Genomic DNA, 19344 nt, shown 5'->3' with positions numbered 1-19344 from the left:
TAGTGGTGACTGAGATACCACAGACACGAGATCCAGAGCATCTTAAGTGAACTTGTAGTGACTCAGGGAAGAAACCAGAGAAGGCACAAACTTCCAAAATCATGGGAAAGAGAAATAACAATGGAGCAGTGAATGCCAACAACCCCACACCATCAGAATCTGATAACACAGAAACCCAAAGATCTCTAGAAGATCAAATTAGGAAAATAACTTTAGAAATAATAGAGGACTTTCGAAAAGAATTTAGAGAGAGTCAAAAAGAGATAAAGGATGCAATTAATGAAGTAAAGGCCTCAATTCAAAGTATAAACAACAGATTAGACCACATGGAGAATAGAATCTCGCTTCTTGAAGATGATCATTCTAAAAATGAACGCATAGTTTCTAATTTAGAAAAAAAAACCCGACAGCAGGAATCTGACATTGAAGAAATATGGGCCCATTTCAAGAGAGCTAACCTAAGAATAATTGGAATAGAGGAGGGAAAAGAAGGTGAAACCAAAGGGATCAACAATCTCTTCAAGGAAGTAATAGCAGAAAATTTTCCAAACATAGAGCAAGAGGTCAATACACAGGTCCAGGAAACTTATAGAACTCCCTTTAGACAGGATCAGAGAAGAGGATCCCCACGCCACATAATTGTCAAAATGACTAATGTGGAAGCCAAGGAGAGAATCTTAAAGGCAACAAAAACAAAAGGCCATGTGACATACAGAGGCAAACCAATTAGAATCACTCCAGACTTCCCAAACCAAGTTATGAAAGCCAGAAGGGCTTGGAGTAACATATTCCAAACTCTGAAAGAAAACAACTTCCAGCCAAAAATTTCCTACCCAGCAAAACTATCCATCAAATTAGATGGGGAAATAAGAAGCTTCCATGACAAACAGCAACTGAAGGAATTTATGTCTTCAAAACCAGCGCTAGAGAAAATACTCAAGGAGATTAACTGCAAAGAGGAAATGGGTAATACACGCCAGAACCAAAGAAACAAGAATTCCTATCCAGCAGACAACTAAGCAAAGAAGAATAAACAGTATCTTAAACAGAAATAAGATCTTAACATGTTGGGAATTAAAAATTATCTCTCTATAATCACACTGAATGTAAACGGCCTCAACTCCCCAATAAAAAGACATAAAGTGGCAAAATGGATTAAAAGCCAGAATCCATCCATCTGCTGCTTACAAGAAACACACCTTACAAGTAAAGATAGGAACAAACTCAAGGTAAAGGGCTGGAGCAAGGTAATCCATGCTAATGGCACTCGAAGACAAGCAGGAGTAGCAACTATGATATCAGACAAGTTAGACTTCAAACCCAAACTTATTAGAAGAGACAAAGAAGGTCACATCTTACTGGTAAAAGGAATAGTCCAGCAAGAGGAAATAACAATAATCAACATCTATGCCCCAAACATAGGGGCAGCTACTTTCATAAATCAAACTCTTTGTGATATGAAGTCACACATAAATCCCAACACAATAATACTGGGAGACTTCAACACACCTCTCACAATACTAGACCGATCTTCCAGACAAAGGGTCAGTAAAGATGTCTCAGAACTAAAGAACACCATTAACCAAATGGACCTGCTGGACACATATAGAATATTTCACCCAACTACAGCAGAGATTACATTTTTCTCAGCTGCTCATGGAACCTTCTCCAAAATAGATCACATCCTGGGACACAAAATGAGCACTAGCAAATTTAAAAAATGTTACATACTTCCCTGTGTCATTTCAGACCATAATGGAATGAAACTAGAAATCAACTATAAGAAGACCCAGAGAAACAACATAAACATGTGGAGACTGAACACCACACTTCTGAATGAAGAATGGGTCATAGAAGATGTAAGAGGTGAAATCAAGAAATTTCTAGAAACAAATGAAAATAAAGAAACAACATATCAAAACCTCTGGGACACTTTGAAGGCAGTATTAAGAGGAAAATTTATAGCACTGAGTGCTCACATAAGAAAAATAGAAAATCTTCAAATAAATAGCCTTATGACACACCTCAAAGCCCTTGAAAAGCAGGAACAATTGAACCCCAAAGCCAGCAGAAGACGGGAAATTATTAAAATTAGAGCAGAAATTAACGAAATAGAGAATAAAAAAACAATACAGAAAATCAACAAAACCAAAAGCTGGTTTCTTGAAAAAATTAACAAGATTGATAAACCACTAGCCAACCTAACTAAAAAAAAGAGAGAGTCAACCCAAATTATGAAGATAAGGGATGAAAAAGGAGACATTACTACTGACAGCGTAGAAATCCAGAGGATTATCAGAAACTACTTTGAAAAACTATACTCCAACAAAATGGAAAATCTGGAGGAAATCGACAACTTCCTAGATAAATACAACCTTCCTAAACTGAGTCAAGAAGATATAGAACACTTAAACCAACCAATAACAATCAAAGAGATTGAAATAGCAATAAAGAGCCTACCATCAAAGAAAAGCCCAGGACCAGATGGTTTCCCAAGTGAATTCTATAAAACCTTTATAGGAGAACTAATCCCAATACTACTCAAACTATTTCGGGAAATAGAAAAAACCGGGACTCTCCCAAATACATTCTATGAAGCCAACATCACACTAATACCCAAACCGAATAAAGACAGTTCAAGGAAGGAAAACTACAGGCCTATATCTCTGATGAACTTGGATGCAAAACTATTAAACAAAATACTAGCAACACGCATTCAAAACCACATCAAGAAAATCATTCACCATGACCAGGTGGGGTTCATCCCAGGGATGCAAGGCTGGTTCAATATACGAAAATCAATCCATGTAATTCATCATATAAACAGAATCAAAGACAAAAACCACATGATCATCTCAATAGATGCTGAAAAAGCATTTGATAAAATTCAACATCCATTTATGATAAAAACACTGCAGAGAATTGGAATAAAAGGAACATATCTCAACATTATTAAGGCAATCTACAATAAGCCCACTGCCAACATCATATTAAATGGGGAAAAACTTCAAGAATTCCCCCTAAAAACTGGAACGAGACAAGGATGTCCACTATCACCACTTCTCTTCAATATAGTACTAGAGACTCTAGCCAGAGCCATAAGGCAAGAAAAGGAAATCAAAGGAGTACAAATAGGAAAAGAAGAACTTAAGCTTTCACTATTTGCAGATGACATGATACTATATTTAGAAAACCCAACAAACTCAACCAAAAGGCTTATAGAACTCATCAACAAATTCAGCAAAGTATCTGGATACAAAATCAATCTTAAAAAATCAGAAGCTTTCCTGTACACCAACCATAAATCCACTGAAAAAGAAATTCAGAAAACACTTCCACTCAGGATCTCCCACAAAAAAATAAAATACCTAGGAATAAACTTGACCAAGGAGGTAAAAGATCTCTACAAAGAAAATTATAAAACACTGAAAAAAGAAATCGAAGAAGATCTTAGAAGATGGAAAGACCTTCCATGTTCATGGATTGGCAGAATAAATATCATTAAAATGGCCATCCTCCCAAAAGTGATCTACAGATTTAATGCAATGCCCATTAAACTACCAAGATCATTCCTCACAGACATAGAAAAATCAGTCCTTAAATTTATCTGGAATAACAAAAAGCCCAGAATAGCCAAGGTAGTTCTCAGCAACAAAAACCACGCAGGAGGAATCACAATACCTGACTTTAAACTATACTACAAAGCCATTGTAATAAAAACAGCATGGTACTGGCAAAAGAACAGATATATAGACCAGTGGAGCAGAATAGAAGACCCAGAAACAAGTCCACACACTTTCAGCCAATTGATTTTTGACAAAGAGGCCAAAAACATACACTGGAAAAAAGATAGCCTCTTCAACAAATGGTGTTGGCAAAACTGGTTAACCATATGCAGAAAATTGGATGTTAATCCCACTTTTTCACCCTGTACAAAAGTCAACTCACGATGGATCAAAGACTTGGAAATTAAACCAGAGACTTTGAAGCTCCTTGAAGAGAGTATAGGTCCAACACTACAACACATAGGCACAGACAAACATTTCCTCAACAAGACCCCAAAGGCACAGCAAATTAAAAGGAGAATCAATACATGGGATTGCATGAAACTGAAGAGCTTCTGTTCAGCAAAGGAAACTATCAAGAATCTCAATCGAGAGCCAACAGAATGGGAGAAGATTTTTGCCACCTACACCACTGATAGAGGACTAATATCTAGAATATACAGAGAACTCAAGAAACTCAACACTAAGAAAACAAAACATCCAATAACAAAATGGGCAAATGAACTAAATAGACACTTCACAAAAGAAGAAATTCAAATGGCCAATAAATGCATGAAAAAATGCTCAACATCACTAGCAATCAGAGAGATGCAAATCAAAACTACCCTGAGATTTCACCTAACTCCAACTAGAATGGCCATCATTCAAAACACAAACAACAACAGATGCTGGCGAGGATGTGGAGAAGTGGGAACTCTAAGACATTGTTGGTGGGATAGCAAATTAGTGCAACCACTTTGGAAAACAGTATGGAGAATCCTCAGAAGAATGGGAACAAATCTACCATTTGATCCAGCAATACCACTGTTGGGTATCTACCCAAAAGAAAAGAAACCAAATTACCAAACTAATCCATGTGTATCTATGTTCATAGCTGCACAATTCACCATAGCCAAACTATGGAACCAGCCAAGATGTCCATCAACAGACGAATGGATTACAAAACTGTGGGATATGTACACAATGGAATTTTACTCAGCCATCAAAAAAAACTCAATTACATCATTTTCAGGGAAATGGATGGAACTGGAGGACATTATGCTAAGTGAGATTAGTCAGGCACAAAAAATAAGAAATCAGATGCTTTCCCTAATTTGTGAGAGTTAGGGAGAAATGGGTCATAGGAGGAACTCTTGGAAGAGGATCAGTAACTTTTAACTCTGTTTACATTGTCTTTGGATATACAATATTTTTTTTTATTTTTTAGGGAGTTTATTTACCCTTTTGTTGCCTATGCCATTGAAATCATATCCAAGAAATCACTTCCAATTTCAATGTTGTGAGGTTTTATGACCCAGATTTTCTTCTAAAAGCTTATAGTATTAAGATTTATATTTAGGTCTTTTATCTATTTTGAGTTAATATTTGTATATGTGTTAAGTAAGGGTCCAATTTTATTCTTTTCCATGTAATTATTATTTTTCAACAATATTTAGTTAAAAGACTAGTATTTCCTCCACCAAAAATTCATGGAAACCTTGTCAAAAATAACTTGACAATGTATGGAAGAATTTATCTCTAGGCTTTTATTTAGCTCCAATGGTTTATATATCTGCCTTTAGAACAGTACTACACTGTTTCAATTATTGTAGCTTTATATGGTTTGAAATCAGAAAATATACATCTTCTAGCTTTGTTCTTCTTTGAGATTGTTTTGGGTATCTAGTGTCCATATTCCATATCAGGATAGATTTTTTCTGAAAAATAAATAAATAAATGTATGATAGTTTTACCTAAAAAAAAAAAAAAGAAAAAAAATAGTCTCTGGTAAGAAAGAAAGCAAAAAGAAATATTGAAATGTTATCTTTAAGGCATCAAGAGTTTGGTACCAGACAAATGAAACTGTTATGTGAGATTATCAATGTTAATATTGTATAAATTGCTATAATACTAGATGTCAACCACTAAGCCAAGCATGGGAAGGAGGGATGGGGAGGGAATGGGGTGGGGATCGGGTGGGGGCTAACTGGGCGATATGTGCATGTATGTCTACAAAAGTATTTTCTTTATACCACTATAATGTATGAATACATTGCACCAATAAAAAATAAATTAATAAAAAAAAAATAAAAAAAAAAATAAAAAGTAAAAAATAGGGCTGGGGGAGTAGCTCAGAGGTAGAATGCCCCTGGGTTCCATCCCCAGTACTGAAAAAAAAAAAAAAGCTAAGGTTTAAACCAATTTGATTAAGATATAAAATTGTAATCACTTTCAATTCATCTAATAGTTCTCACCTTTGTGTCAAGTCTACATTGTTGTTGAAATTTTCCTCCTTGAGAAAGTACACTTTCTTTTTTTTAGGGGGTGAGTTTGCTTGAGAATCTCTTTAGAAAGATGCCCGTTGAGAATAAACACAGCCAGTTGTGGTGGCACACACTTGTCATCCCAACATTTTGGAGGCTGAGACAGGAGGATCGCGGTTCGCCAACAGCCTCAGCTACTTAGTGAGGCCCTTTGCAACTCAGTGAGACCCTGTTTCAAAAAAAAAAAAAGAATAAAAGAAATAGGGCTGGAGGTGTAGCTCGGAGGTAGAATGCCCCGGCGATTTCAAGGTGCCCATCTGGACAGCGCTTCCCAGGCCAGACCTGGGGGCAGGGGTGGCATTCCAATGTGCACACGGAGGCTCCTGCAAAGCCTCAGGGGCCAGGCGAGGGAAGCAGCCATAATGGAGCCAGTGCCCACTCTGTGGGTCCCCACTGCCCCCCTCGCAGGCACTGGGTACGAGCAACAGAGAAGAAATAGTTCCAAGCTGGGGGGTCCTGCTACCCAGATGACGGGCCCGAGCGCTGCAGCTCAGGTGCCAGGCGAGGCCTGGGGGCCCCGAGCCTGCGCGGGGAGAGGAGGCCGGGGAGCGCTCCTGGGCGCCGGCTGCTGGCCGCGGCGGGAGGGGAGGCCTGCCCGGCTCCGGCGCCTCCGACCCCGCCGGCGCCTCCTCCCGCCGCGCTGCCACTTTCGTTTTCCTGGCGGGGCGCGGGGGAGTGGCAGGGGTGCCCATGGCCTTCGCCCGCCGCCCGTGCGCGCGGCTGCTGCAGGCGGGGCGCGGGGCCTGCGCCCGGGCCATGGCTCCGCCGCTGCGCTTCGCGCTGGAGCTGCGGGACTGCACGCTGGCGCACTTCGCCCTGGGCGCCGCGGACGCCCCGGCCGCGCGCTCCGACCCCCGCCTGGCCGCGCTGCTGGGGCCCCCGGGCCGCAGCTTCTCGCTGAGCGTGCGGGCGGCCGCCCCCGGGGACTGCGGGGCCCGCGTCCGCGCCGCGCGGCTGCACCGGCGCCTGCAGCAGGAGCTGCGCCGCGGCCCCTTCCAGCGGTGCCAGCTGCGCCGGCTGCTGTGCTACCGCCCGGGCCGGGCCGGGGACGCTCAGCAGGGCTTCCTCCTGCGCGACCCTGGCGGCGGCGCCGACACCCGGAGCGCGCTGCTGGAGCTGCTGGGCTCGGGCCCCGAGGCCGCGCACCTGCACCTGGGCGAGTTCGAGGAGGACCCGCAGGGCACCTTGTGGCGGCGAGAGTGGGCGCTGCAGGGAGGCAGGCAGCTGCAGGTGGGCCGTGCACCCGTCCTGCCCGCGCCGGAGCCCCCGCTGCACCCCCTGGTGCCGGACCTGGCCAGCTCCGTGGTCTTCCCGAACCGGGATGCCGCCAGGGAAGTTTTGGAGGCGGTAAGAGTTCTTGCCTTTCAGGGTGCGCAGAGGGACCCGGGTACAGAGTTCTCTTTTCCGGGTGGTTTGTTTATCCGCTTCACAAAGCTGCCAGTGAAGCGCCGGGGCTCCTTCAAGACTAGGAACTTCCAACCTGGTATGGAACATCGCCCAACACCTTGCAGTGCCAGGCTTGCTGGAACTTTGTGTTGAAAGCGCTAACATTAGAACGAGTATGGGGGTCGCGGGGATGGGGCAATGCCAGCAGGAAGGAATTTTGCTTGGTGGTGGCCTGCACTTAGGGATCTTGGGGTGTAGGGAGAAGCACACGGCTCTGGGGGTGTGGGAAACCTGGGCCACGGTCCTTCCTGCCTGTGGACTTTGAGCGCCACTGTGCTGCTCTGGGCGTTCTTTCTTTTCCCTCGGGGAAGCTGTTTGTTTTGCAGGGTTGTTAGGCTGATTAAGGAAACCCATGACTCATAGCTGACCTGCAGAAGATTTAGGATTCTTTCTCCTCACACTCAGGCCCGCTGCCCTGTGGCTGCCCTGTGGATCTGGGATGTTTTACAGGATTATGGGGCAGGGCTGTAGAGGTTAAGAGTGCTAGGTCAGTCACTTGGGGCTGAATGCAATCTTAAGGAGTTATTAATTACGTTGGTTTATGCAAGTTTCTGCAACACTCTTTGCCTTGGTTTCTTCAGTTCTGAAGATGAGACTAATAAATAGGAATACTGGCCCGGCGTGGCGCACACTTGTAATCCCAGCGTTTGGGAGGCCAAGACAGGAGGATCGCACAGGTTCGAAGCCAGCTTCGCTGACTTAATAGACTCTGTTTCCAAATAAAAATATAAAATAGGTCTGGGAGTGTAGCCCGGAGGTAGAAGGGCTTCCAGGAACCCCAGTGCCACCATAAATAAATAAATAAATAAATAAATAAATAAATAAATAAATGACTACTTTTACAGAGCTGTCATGGAGAGTGGACAACTTACTGTTTCTAAAGCACGCTCAGAGGAAGTGCATAAATAAATAAGGAAATGGGCCTCATCCCGAGGTGCTGTGACCCGGGAATGAGGTCAAGCACAGCCAGGAGCTTTGAACGCTCAGGATACCTTCAATGCTAGTGTTGACGTTTTTCTCAACCCTCTGAAAAGGTAGGGGAGGGCGTGATGCAGACACGAGCTCTCTGGGTAGGGCTCACAGGTAGCTCATCATCTCCCACCTGCGGCACGCTATTCCAAGCGGGATGTTTGGTTCCACTGTGACTGTTCCACTGCCCTCAGTGGGGTATCTCCCTGGCCTTCTCTATAGATCAGGACCCATGCAGACTGTGATCAGGACAGTTGTGGCCTTTTTGAGTCTGGGCTGCTTGTTATAAAATTAAGGAAGCCAGCCTGCCCCAGCTGCTAAGTACTAGGAATTCCGTGTGCCTGGTGTGGTGCCCAGTTTTAGTTTTTGTTACCGTTGCATAATGCTTTCCTGTTGACGGTGAATCTTGTTTTGCAGTGTACACCCTTTATTCCCGAAGCACAGGCCGTGCTTGACCTGGTTGACCAGTGCCCACGGGAGATCCAGAGAGGAAAATTCCCCATCATTGTCATGGAAGGACTGGATGCCACGGGTAAGAGGCTATTGTTTTGAGGTTGTAGGCAATGGCATCAACTGACCATTTGCAATTTAGAAATAATTTCTTGCAAAACGAAACTTACTCCAGAGCCTCGTCCGTGCCTCAGTTGTGTGAGCAGGTGCTGTGCTCTACTGCCCAACACTGGAAGGGCGCTAACTCTGGCCTCCCCAGGATGCGGGCACAAAGTATAAGATTAAGAACAGAGGGAACCTGGCAGGGGATGAGCTTAGGACAGGCCCAGAGAGGAGAAATGGCCAGGAATAGGTGCAGAGACTTTCTGGGATTTTTGGTTTATTTTAGTGTTTACTAAGGTTTTAAATGTAATCATGTGAAGAGCAAACATTTCAAAAGTACACATGTTAGAAAGTTAATCGGTGCTCTTCTCTCCATGCAAACAATGATTTATTGAGATAAGCTAGGAATATGGACGAAATGAAATTACATTAGAGTTTAAAAATAGTCTTGGTCAAGGATTGCACGTGATACAAATGAAGCGGTGCAGATAATATATGAGTAAGAAACGATTTTAATCAAACTTATTACCTTGTGTAATATGGAGATTGATCAGCCTGGTATATCCAGAAATGGCAGGCAATCCAGGGGCCCCATCTTGGAGTCAAATGTGGAATAATGAGTGTGTGACGGGGTGGGGGGGTAAAAGGCTTCTGAGCTGCAAAAGAGATTTCAAAATATGCTGGACAAGTCGCACAGAAACCAGACAGGCCAGAGGGAGAACCCTTGCCCCCAGGCAGGAGGGATGGCCAGGAGTGCTGGTCCTGCAGAACATAGTCTCATAGGGTGTGGTCAGAGATACTTCTTCCTGCGTCAACTCCCAGAGTGCAAACGTGTTTTTAATAATGTAAAAGGCAGTTCCTGTGTGAGAGGCCTTAGCGTCACCCGTAGGTGGACTGGCCCAGAGGAGAGGCTAGTGCTTGTGTGGACCGTCCTGGCTGATCTGAGTGCTTGGGCAGGGGAGCAGGGGCTCTCTGGAATTTAGATGACCTGTTCTTGTCGCTGCAGTGCGTCACCTGTGCCATGGGCCCGTCATAGTTTTGAATTTTAGCCAGAGAGAATTTTCACAGCGCCGGTCTGTCAGCTGGCTCATTTTATAGACCATTTACACTGTGCCCAGAGCTAATGTAGATTTTGCGGGGCTCCGTAAGATACAGACATTTACTCTCAATGCCTGTATGCATGTGCACATTTAAAACTCACAAAGAAGGCACAAGACTGGGGAACAGAACCATTCCACTTGCCATGGTATGTCTTGGGTCCAGCCCCATCAGCAGGACCAGATTGGGTCAATTTGTTACTTTTTCCAGTGCTAGTTTCTCCATGTGTTGGATGATCAAACAGATTTTGTAGGGTCCCTGGGAGAATTAGAAGCATTGCGTGTCTAGCTACTAAAAAAAACCTGACAAATGGTGGCTACCCTTAGACTCCATCTTGACAACCCAAGGAGGGAAAAATAAAGGACATAAACAGCAGTAATGTTTTGGGACGTTCAGTGTTAAGTGTGATGGGACAAAAACATTAAACATCCAGAGCTCAAAGAAGCGAGCAAAGAGTGTCCTAGAGTTGTGGCATCCTGATCACTACCCACCCTGTGCTCCCGGCAGCAGCCCAGGTGTACGACATGGCTGCAGAGAAGTGGCCGATGAGACCACGGCGGCTCCTGAGGCTGCACAAGGGAGAATGAGGAAATGAAGGCCAGCTGCACCTTACCGTGGAGGAGGAACCAGATGCCCAAAGTCAGAGGCAGCAGCTCACAGTCAAATGCAACAGAGCCGGAGCAGCAGACAGGGTCAGGGTGGAGTGCAGACTGGGGCTGAGTAGAAGTGGGAGGGAGGAAGGGAGAAGGGACCAGGAGAGTCACAGGGATGCCATGCTACCGAGGTTACTTTTCAAAGAGGGATCGGTTATAGGTGGTGTCAAAGGAAAGACGGTCCAGTGGGTGGGGACGTGGTAAGGGAGAGGAAGTGTGTGGGCCTGTGATAAAAGTCCCTGTGGTATCTGGAGTCCTGACACCAGAGTTTATCATTAGGTTGCAAATAAGAGGACTGTTTGACTCTCCTTCCAAGTAAACAAATACCAAACAGAGAAATCCCAAGTTCCTCTTCATCTGCAACTTTCTATTAAAAATCCTATTATTATTTGGGTGTGGTGGCACACACATATAATCCCCGTACTTGGAAGGCTGAGACGGGGATGGAAGGTTCGCAGCCAGCCTCAGCCACTTAGTGAGGCCCCCTGCAACATGGTGAGACCCTGTTTCAAAATAAAGAATAAAAAATAGGGCTAGGGGTGTGGCTTGAGGGGAGAATGTTCCTGGCTTCAATCTCCGGTACCATCAAAAATCCCATTATTTAAGCACCTTCTTTGAATTGCAGATTGAAAGACTTTCTTTGCCCTTTCCTAGTTAATATGAGCTTCTGGTGTACTCTGGGGTGGCAGATAAAATGCTTTCTTTTGTGTGTGACCTGCAGGGAAGACCACAGTGACCCGGTCGGTTTCAGAGTCTCTCCAAGCTGTGCGCCTGCAGTCACCACCCTCTTGCATCGGACAGTGGAGGAAAATCTTTGATGAGGAACCAACTATTATTAGAAGAGCTTTTTACTCTCTGGGCAATTATCTTGTGGCTTCTGAAATAGCTAAGGAATCCACCAAGTCTCCTGTGATAGTGGACAGGTGGGTGTAAAGGTGCCTGGAATCAGGCATTATCTCCCTGACACTTAAAGTGTGTGTGCGCGCGTGTGTGTGTACGCGCGCGTGTGTGTGTATGCAAGTACATAATTGTGTGTATCAAGTGAAATTGCATTATAATAATAATAGAAATGATGTTTGTGATTTATTAATTACCTTACACAGGTTTCTGGCATTTTGCAAGACCACTGCACATATTATATTAATATCTGGAACACTAACTTGGGTAGGTGGATGTTCAGTATCCTCCCTAATTTACTGGTAAGGAACATAGAATTTAGAAAAATTGAATAACTTGCCAAAATGACTGAGCTTGAAATAGTACTAAAGAAAGTCTCTGCTTCTCCAGTCTGGATTTTTAGTGGTTCATTGACTTATTCAGCAAAGATTTACTGGGTACCTGATATGAGCTGAAGATACTCAACTCAAAGGCTTCAATTTAAATGAGACAGACAACATCCAGTTTCTGTGGGGCAAGGGGGCCAGTTGAGGGAGAAGACAGTGAGCAATTGAGCAAAGACACAGAAGAGTAATATAGAATGCAAGTACTAAGAAGAGAGTAAATCAAGGTAATATGCTAGAAGGGGCTGTCTAGCTTAGAGAAGCCATCGTGGTGCACGGATCAAAAAGACCAGGTAGAGAATTCTAGAGACCCAGGAAGGATTGTGGAGAGAGGGACTTGGCACAAGCAAAGCTGGAGACAGAAAGGAGCTGACAGATTGGAGGGCTAGAAGAAGGCCAGGGTCTTGCAAACACAGTAGATGTGGGCTGCTTTCTAGGGGAAGGAAGAAAAAGTAGGCGGCAGGTCAGTAGGTCTCATAGGCTGCAGGGAAGAATATATTTGATTCAAAATGCTGTGAGGAGCCATTGGAAATTTCAGCTAAGGGAGTGACATCCCCGAACATATGTTTTAAAAATTCCACTCTAAGCCAGTGGATGGTGCACGCTTGTAATCTCAGCGTTTGGGAGGCTGAGACAGGAGGATGGCACAGGTTCAAAGCCAGCCTCAGCTACTGAGTGAGGCTCTCAGCAATTTAGTGAGACCTTGCTTCCAAATAAAGTATAAAATAGGTATGGGAGCATAGCCTGGAGGTAGAAAAGCCCCTGCGTCCCACCTCCAGTCCACACACACACACACACACACACACACACACACACACACACACACACATTCTACTCTAAGACATTGTTTCAAAAGCAAAGCAAATGGACACAGGGAAGAGCAAGCTAGACTGAGCTCAAAATCCTTGCACTGTAGAATGTAGGAATTACAACCACAGTGGGGCTCCAGGTCGCCCCCATGAGGTTGATGAAGACTAATGAACGTTTTTAACCTAGGCTAGAGGAAACACAGGTGCTACGGGACACCCAGGCGGGCTGGCCAGAGGCAGAGGCCGGCGCGTGACTTGCACAGGAAATCCAGGAGCTGTAGTAGAAGGAAGGGCTGCTTCCGCCCACAGTCAGTGTCGGCTTCCCTCACACTCTTGAGAGGTTTAAAGCACCGAATGTTCATCAGGAGGTGAGAGGGTAAATACTGGCACGTTTATAAAACGGAGTGCCGTACAGCAGTCTAAACAAACGGAATGCATCGGCGTGCATAAATTAGGAAAGCCATAGCGTTCAATGAGAACAACCAGGCTACAGGAAGGTCTTCCTTAGAACCATACGACAGAATACTACGGCAAAGTCTGGAGACGTGAAAGGGTGAGAAGCGTCCTGCGATGCGTAGAGAGGAGTGCGAGGCTGAGGAGTCTGGAAAGGCTTCGATGGCAACGGGGTTATTTCTTAACAGTGCTCAAGTGTTCATTTGACTCTGTGGACTTTCGCTTCTTTTCGTAAAGGGAAGCCATCACACTTAAGCATGGTGCCTACTTAGAAGAGTATTCATTGTTGATACATGTAAATCATGAGGAACTTCAAGAAGTGAATACATCCAGGTGACCTGTACCCTGACCAAGAATAAAAGCCTTGCTGCGCTGCATAAACCAACTTCTTCACCTGGCCACTGCCCTCTCCTCCGGGGAGTAGTCACTGTCCTGATGGCCATCAGTATGTCTTAGTTCCGCCTGCTTTTGAGCTGCCCGTTGCTTGCTACCATATGCATGGCACATATTTGCATCTGACTCTTTTTTATACCACGTCTTGTTTCTGAGGTTGGTCTGTGTTCTGAACTCGCATTGGCTCACCTCAGTGCTCACATGTAGGCAGTTCTGTAGTAAAGATTCCCAGGAACAGACTTGCAGGCATACGGGGTTCAAGTTTACTCAGCATTAGTAGGTTTTGCCCAAAAGTTTCTAAAGTAGTGAAAACAGTTTCCAGCCTCCTCTTCCCAGAGGCGGTTTGTGAATTCCCTGAACCTCAGCCTGGTGGACCTTCAGTGCTGACTGTCTTTAATTCTCCCAGCCTTTCCGTTGGTTTATGGTGGGAAGCTGGTTAATTAAAGGCTACCTTCCATATCCAGAAACAGAATTTCTTCTTCATTCTTAAGTTCATATCTTTTCACTATACTTTCTGGTTTATCTGAAATTTTCTTTTTTTATTGAACATAAATGGTATACATTTAAACTATACTTGGTGCCCCCCCCCGCCCCTGTTTTCCCTTCCCTCCTCCCACCAATGATTGTCCAGGGTAACCATGCCATATTCATAATTTTACACATATTCAGATGTAGACCCTCATTAATCAAGTTCAGTCTTCCTCCTCCCCTATCTTTTCATTCAAGCTTTGCTGGTATTTCCCCTCCATTACCTGGAGTCCCACTGGTATCCTCTATGTTCCCTAGTTTGGGCATATAAGAGGAAACTATGTCCCTTCCCCTTCTGTGCTAAATCTTTATAGTGAGATCACCCAGATGGTTTGAAGAGAAAAGAGTGAATGGCCAGCAGGTAGTTTTAACCTGAGCAATGAAACAATAGTTGCTTCAAAGTTGGCCAGGTACGAGGAGGCCTACAAGGAACTGAGAAGAGGGAGAAGCTTTAATCTTTTGTGGGACCCTTTTGCCTGGGTTATATTTTTGTCCTATTATTAACGTGCCCGGTGCTACCATATTCGATGACATTTTTCTTTTAGACAGTCCTCTTTACTTAGAGAGAAAAGACTCATCTTTTTCCAGCAGGCTGTGACTTCAGGAGGTGTCCTGTTCCTCTGGTCACCCCTACATCCTAAAGCAACACTCTGCCCTTTGTGGACCCTCTCTCTCCTGTCTCCTGGTCTGGGAGACCAGCATATCTCCATCCCTTCCCAGCTTGCGGTGCAGGTGTGTGCTGCAAACCCAGTGAGCTGGTACATGTGAAAATGCTCTGAAGAAAACTGCATGGAAACACAATGTGTGATCCTAAAAGCCATGTATAATGTATCAGCAAAGTGCATTGGATTTCTACTGATGCGGTTTCCCTGGTGGTCGGAGAGAAAACACGACCCCGAGGGAAGGGCCTGCCGTTAATAGTCAAAGGGTGTGCTTTTTTAACAAGAGCTGCAGGCTTGTCTGTGAGAGAATTCTATAGAAAACAGGCCTTTCATTCTTTCCTCCATCTCGCTTTGGGTTTGTGAATTGTCTGTAATTTGGTTCTGTAAAGAGACTGCAGCACCTTGTTGGAGGAAGAAAAAAGAGCGGGTGCTGTGTTGCCTGGGTGGGTTCCTTCATGATTAGAGGTTTTAATGAAATCCTTTTTAGAAAATATCTTCTTCTGGTTGGAAAATGTAAACGGCCTTGGGGACTGTGGCTAAGGGAATGATTTAGTCACCTCTGTTGACTTGAAACATTCGTGTGTGTGTGTGTGTGTGTGTGTGTGTGTGTGTGTGGTGCTGGGGATAGAACCCAGGGGCATTCTACCTCTGAGCTACACCTCCAGCTCTATTTTTCATTCTTTATTTGGAAACAGGGTCTCACTAAGTTGTGGGAGGCCTCACTAAGTAGCTGAGGCAGGCCTCAAACCCAGATCCTCCTATCTCAGCCTCCCAAGTGCTGGAATTACAAGCGTGCGCCACCACGCCTGGATAACTTTAAACATTATGAGCGAAACTCTTTCCACAACAAAGAAGACTTTTTGCCAAGTGTGGTGGGTTACACTTGTAATCCTAGTATTTGGGAGACTGAGACAGGACGATCACAGGTCTGAGACCGGGTTCAGCAACTCAGCAAGACCCTGTTTCAAAATATAAAGAAAATAAAAAGGGCTCGGGTGGAGTTTGGAGGTAGAATAACCCTGGATTCAATCCCCAGTATCTCCCTATCCTAATAAAATTTAAATAGTAATTTTAAAATGAAGGTATTGGCCTCTGTCTTCTCCCTGTATCATCGGTGAAGATGGTGTGTGTAGAGACAGATGGCGGATGTAATTTAGATGCCAAGATTTGTCTCCCTGTCTGAGACTGATATACATCAGAGGGCTGGAGATTTGAGGCAGGAGAAGAGGTCTTCTAGCCCTGGGTTCTTTAAATGTGGATTTCAAGGGCAAGTTCAATTTTGAAATAATATAGAAACTGCCGTGGGCTGGCCAGATTTTGTTTGCCCATGGCAGACAGCACTAAGCACAAAAGAGCAGCTCTGCGGTCCCTCATCATCGTGTTTGCAGAGAGGAAAGAGTGCCACCGGCCAAGAGGATGTGACGGTCTAAACTCTCAGTATGCTCACAGTAATGGAGTAAGCGTGCCTTGGTGCAGAGCCCGCTCATTGCTGCTGCTGTGCACTTTGACTTTTTAAGCACTGCCTCATGTTTTGATGAGATCCAGTCTTGTTTCCCTGGGTGTGTCACATTGGAAGACCTTGTGCAGAGCCATCCCTGGTACCTGTTCTTCCTCCGTCGACCCCCAGATGCTACTCGGGCTTCTTCCAGTGAAGAGAACTCATTTCTGCTTCTCTCTCAGGTTCTGGCACAGCACGGCCGCCTACGGCATCGCCGAGGTGGGTGGGGGTGTGCAGCACCTGCCCCCAGCCCACCACCCTGTGTACCAGTGGCCCAAGGACCTGCTCAAGCCCAACCTGGTCCTGCTGCTCACTGTGAGTCCAGAGGAGAGGCTGCAGAGGCTGCAGAGCCGGGGCCTGGAGCGGACCAGGGAAGAGGCTGAGCTTGAGGCCAACAACATCTTTCGTCAGAAGTAGGTGTCCCAAGGCAGTGGGAGATGAGGGCCCCTGAGGGGAGGCAGACGGAGGGAATGCCTTTGCTGTCCTGTTTCAAATGCAAGAGGCAAAGGGCCCCTGAGCCAGTTCAGCTCCTACCAGCGGCCTTGTAACCACGGGATTACAGCACTGCTGGTTTACAGTGACTGCGTAGGGACTAGGGGCCAGAGCCTACCTCTGATCCTGTGCCAGGGACAGCATGAACCTGGGTAAGACGGTGCTGCTGTGCCTCAGTTTCTCCAATCATGTAACGGGGCACAGAGCACCGGATGATGAACTCAGAGTAGCTTTTACTGCCGAGGTGCTTGCTGTGCATTAGAGGGTTTACTTTTGCCGCCCTGCAACCCTAGGACGCCCTTGCAAGGAACACGTGGCCATACTCCACCAGTTTACAAAACTAAGGCTCAAAGGATTAAGTGATTAGTCTGAATTCCCATAGCTATTAAGTAGTAAAACTGAATTAAAGTCAAGATCTTATTGACTTATGCGACAGTGTGTTTGTTTTGATTAGAAAGTTATGCGCACGGTCTCGGAAGTCTGGAAGGAAGCTTGTGTGGCCTTATAGCTCAGTTTACAGAGCTGGCTCCAGAAGCCAAACCCGAGTGATTTATACCAATAGACAACGATAGCATCTTCATCTTGTAGAAACGTCACAGTCTAAAGACGTATAAAGATATCGCGTTAGGCGATTTACTGGAGTTAATTCAGTGAAGCCTCTTTACAAACCCATAAGGAGAGTAGTATTTCAGTCTGCCTTTTACAAAGGACAGGATGAAGGCACAGGGAGAACACGCATCTTCATGCGTGTAGGTGGCAAAACAGGCAGTAGCCACACCTGTGTGAGCCGTATCTGGCTCACAGGAAGGAGGCTGGCGATCATTTCTACTGAACGCTGAAGTATTAGAAGATGCTGACGTGGAAACCAGACCTCTGTCTAGGTCTCTGGCTCCTCTAAAATCATTTGGAGAATAGACTGGGGAGAAATTTGCCATTGGCCTATTAACTCACCTCGTTGAATTTCAGTTGCTTTTCCTGCAACATGGGCATGATAGAAGTTCTCCTTCAGTCACCTTGAGAATTAAGAAGAAATGGGCAAATGCTAATATTTAGTGGATGATAGGTATTCACAAAATGCTAGTTCTTAAAAGCTAGTTAGATGCTACTAACATGTCGTATATTAAACAAAAATGCATTAAATGTCTTCTGTGAGCCATGGTAGCTGGGATGGGGAGCAGAGATAAATACCGTGGGCCCTGGCTTCATGTCTTTTATGTTGTGGTGGGAAAACCAGCTTGGCGGGAAGGTGATTGCTCCTTATGTAAGGAAGTGTACTCATTCTTTTCCTTCCGCCTGTCCCCAGGGTGGAGGTGTCCTACCAGCGGATGGAGAATCCTGGCTGTCACATGGTCGATGCCAGCCCCTCCAGAGAAGAGGTTTTGCAGACAGTTTTACGCCAGATCCGAAGCGCTTGTTACTAATGGTGGTTGTTCCGGCCCAGTGCCACATCCTCCCAGAAGGATGTCCTTTGATTCATCCAAGCCCGCCATTTGTTATGAAGCTTCCCTAGATTTCTGTTGCCTACACTTATTATGTGGCTGAACACTGGAGATGGCCTTTTCGGTTTCGCCTCGGCCATTGTGTTGTTCCCACTGATGGACATGCCCAGCTAGAGACTGTCTGTGCTCCAGCCAGTGGCCGGCGATTGCTTTGCACATTAAACATATTATCGGGACATGTTTTAAACTCCATTGCTACCAAACCACTAGGAGATTTGTCTTCCCCAGAAAGCATCACGTGTACCGAAGCAGCCAGGAGAACCTTCCAGATCAGCAGAGAGCCCTGCACTTTCTCCCACACCAGGCCAGTCATGGCTTCTTCCAAATCTGGTGGCGCTTTATGGTAACTTTCCCACACCGTCTCTTTCAGCTCCAATTCCCAGAGCCACACACTTTCACAGAGCCTGGCTGCCCCAGGGCATCTGTGAGCCGGAGCCTCAAAGAAGTCTTCATCCTTGTGTCCCAGGTTCAGAGCTCTTTGGGTGATCCCCTGGCTTATAACGCCCTTCAGAGACAAATATAAAGATGTTCAGCCCAAGCTGCTGCCATGGTAAACACACCAGCCTTCTCTGCTTTGTGCCCAGCTGGTTTCCATTCCCTTCCTTTCCTTTGAAACATGGCTCTGAATGTAATGAGCAGTTTGCACTGAACTGGATGTGTTTAGCGTAGCCCATCCAGCAATTTATTTATATTGATGTTTACATTCTGCGTTTCTTCCGTGGAGGAGTTATGAGTCACTAATTAAAATTGAAGTCAAGAAGCTAAATGCAAAGTTTGTGTGCGTTTGCATTACACAGATTTAATTTATCTTAGTGAGCACAGTGGATCCCAGGATGGGTTTTCTTTCTTTTTTCTTTTTTTTGGATCCCAGGGACATTCCACCTCCGAGCTATACCCCCAGCCCTATTGTTTTTATTTTTTATT

The 19344-nt window shown here is 45.2% G+C and overlaps 1 protein-coding gene across 1 annotated transcript; it reads left to right on the top strand.

Moving 5' to 3' along the window:
- Positions 1–6778: 6778 nt before the first annotated feature.
- On the top strand, positions 6779–18342 carry CMPK2 (cytidine/uridine monophosphate kinase 2; the record flags this gene model as incomplete). The annotated part of the gene is made up of 5 exons (XM_080711318.1): positions 6779–7435; positions 8921–9035; positions 11528–11729; positions 16612–16842; positions 18225–18342. The coding sequence occupies 5 exons, from the start codon at positions 6779–6781 to the stop codon at positions 18340–18342; spliced, it is 1323 nt and encodes a 440-aa protein (XP_080567444.1).
- Between the last annotated feature and the right edge of the window lie 1002 nt (positions 18343–19344).

This window comes from Muscardinus avellanarius, assembly GCF_963383645.1.
Source record: "Muscardinus avellanarius genome assembly, chromosome: 15".
In the NCBI taxonomy this organism is placed as follows: domain Eukaryota; kingdom Metazoa; phylum Chordata; class Mammalia; order Rodentia; family Gliridae; genus Muscardinus; species Muscardinus avellanarius.
Note: the sequence above shows the minus strand (reverse complement) of the source record. Positions and strands in the feature narration are given on the sequence as shown.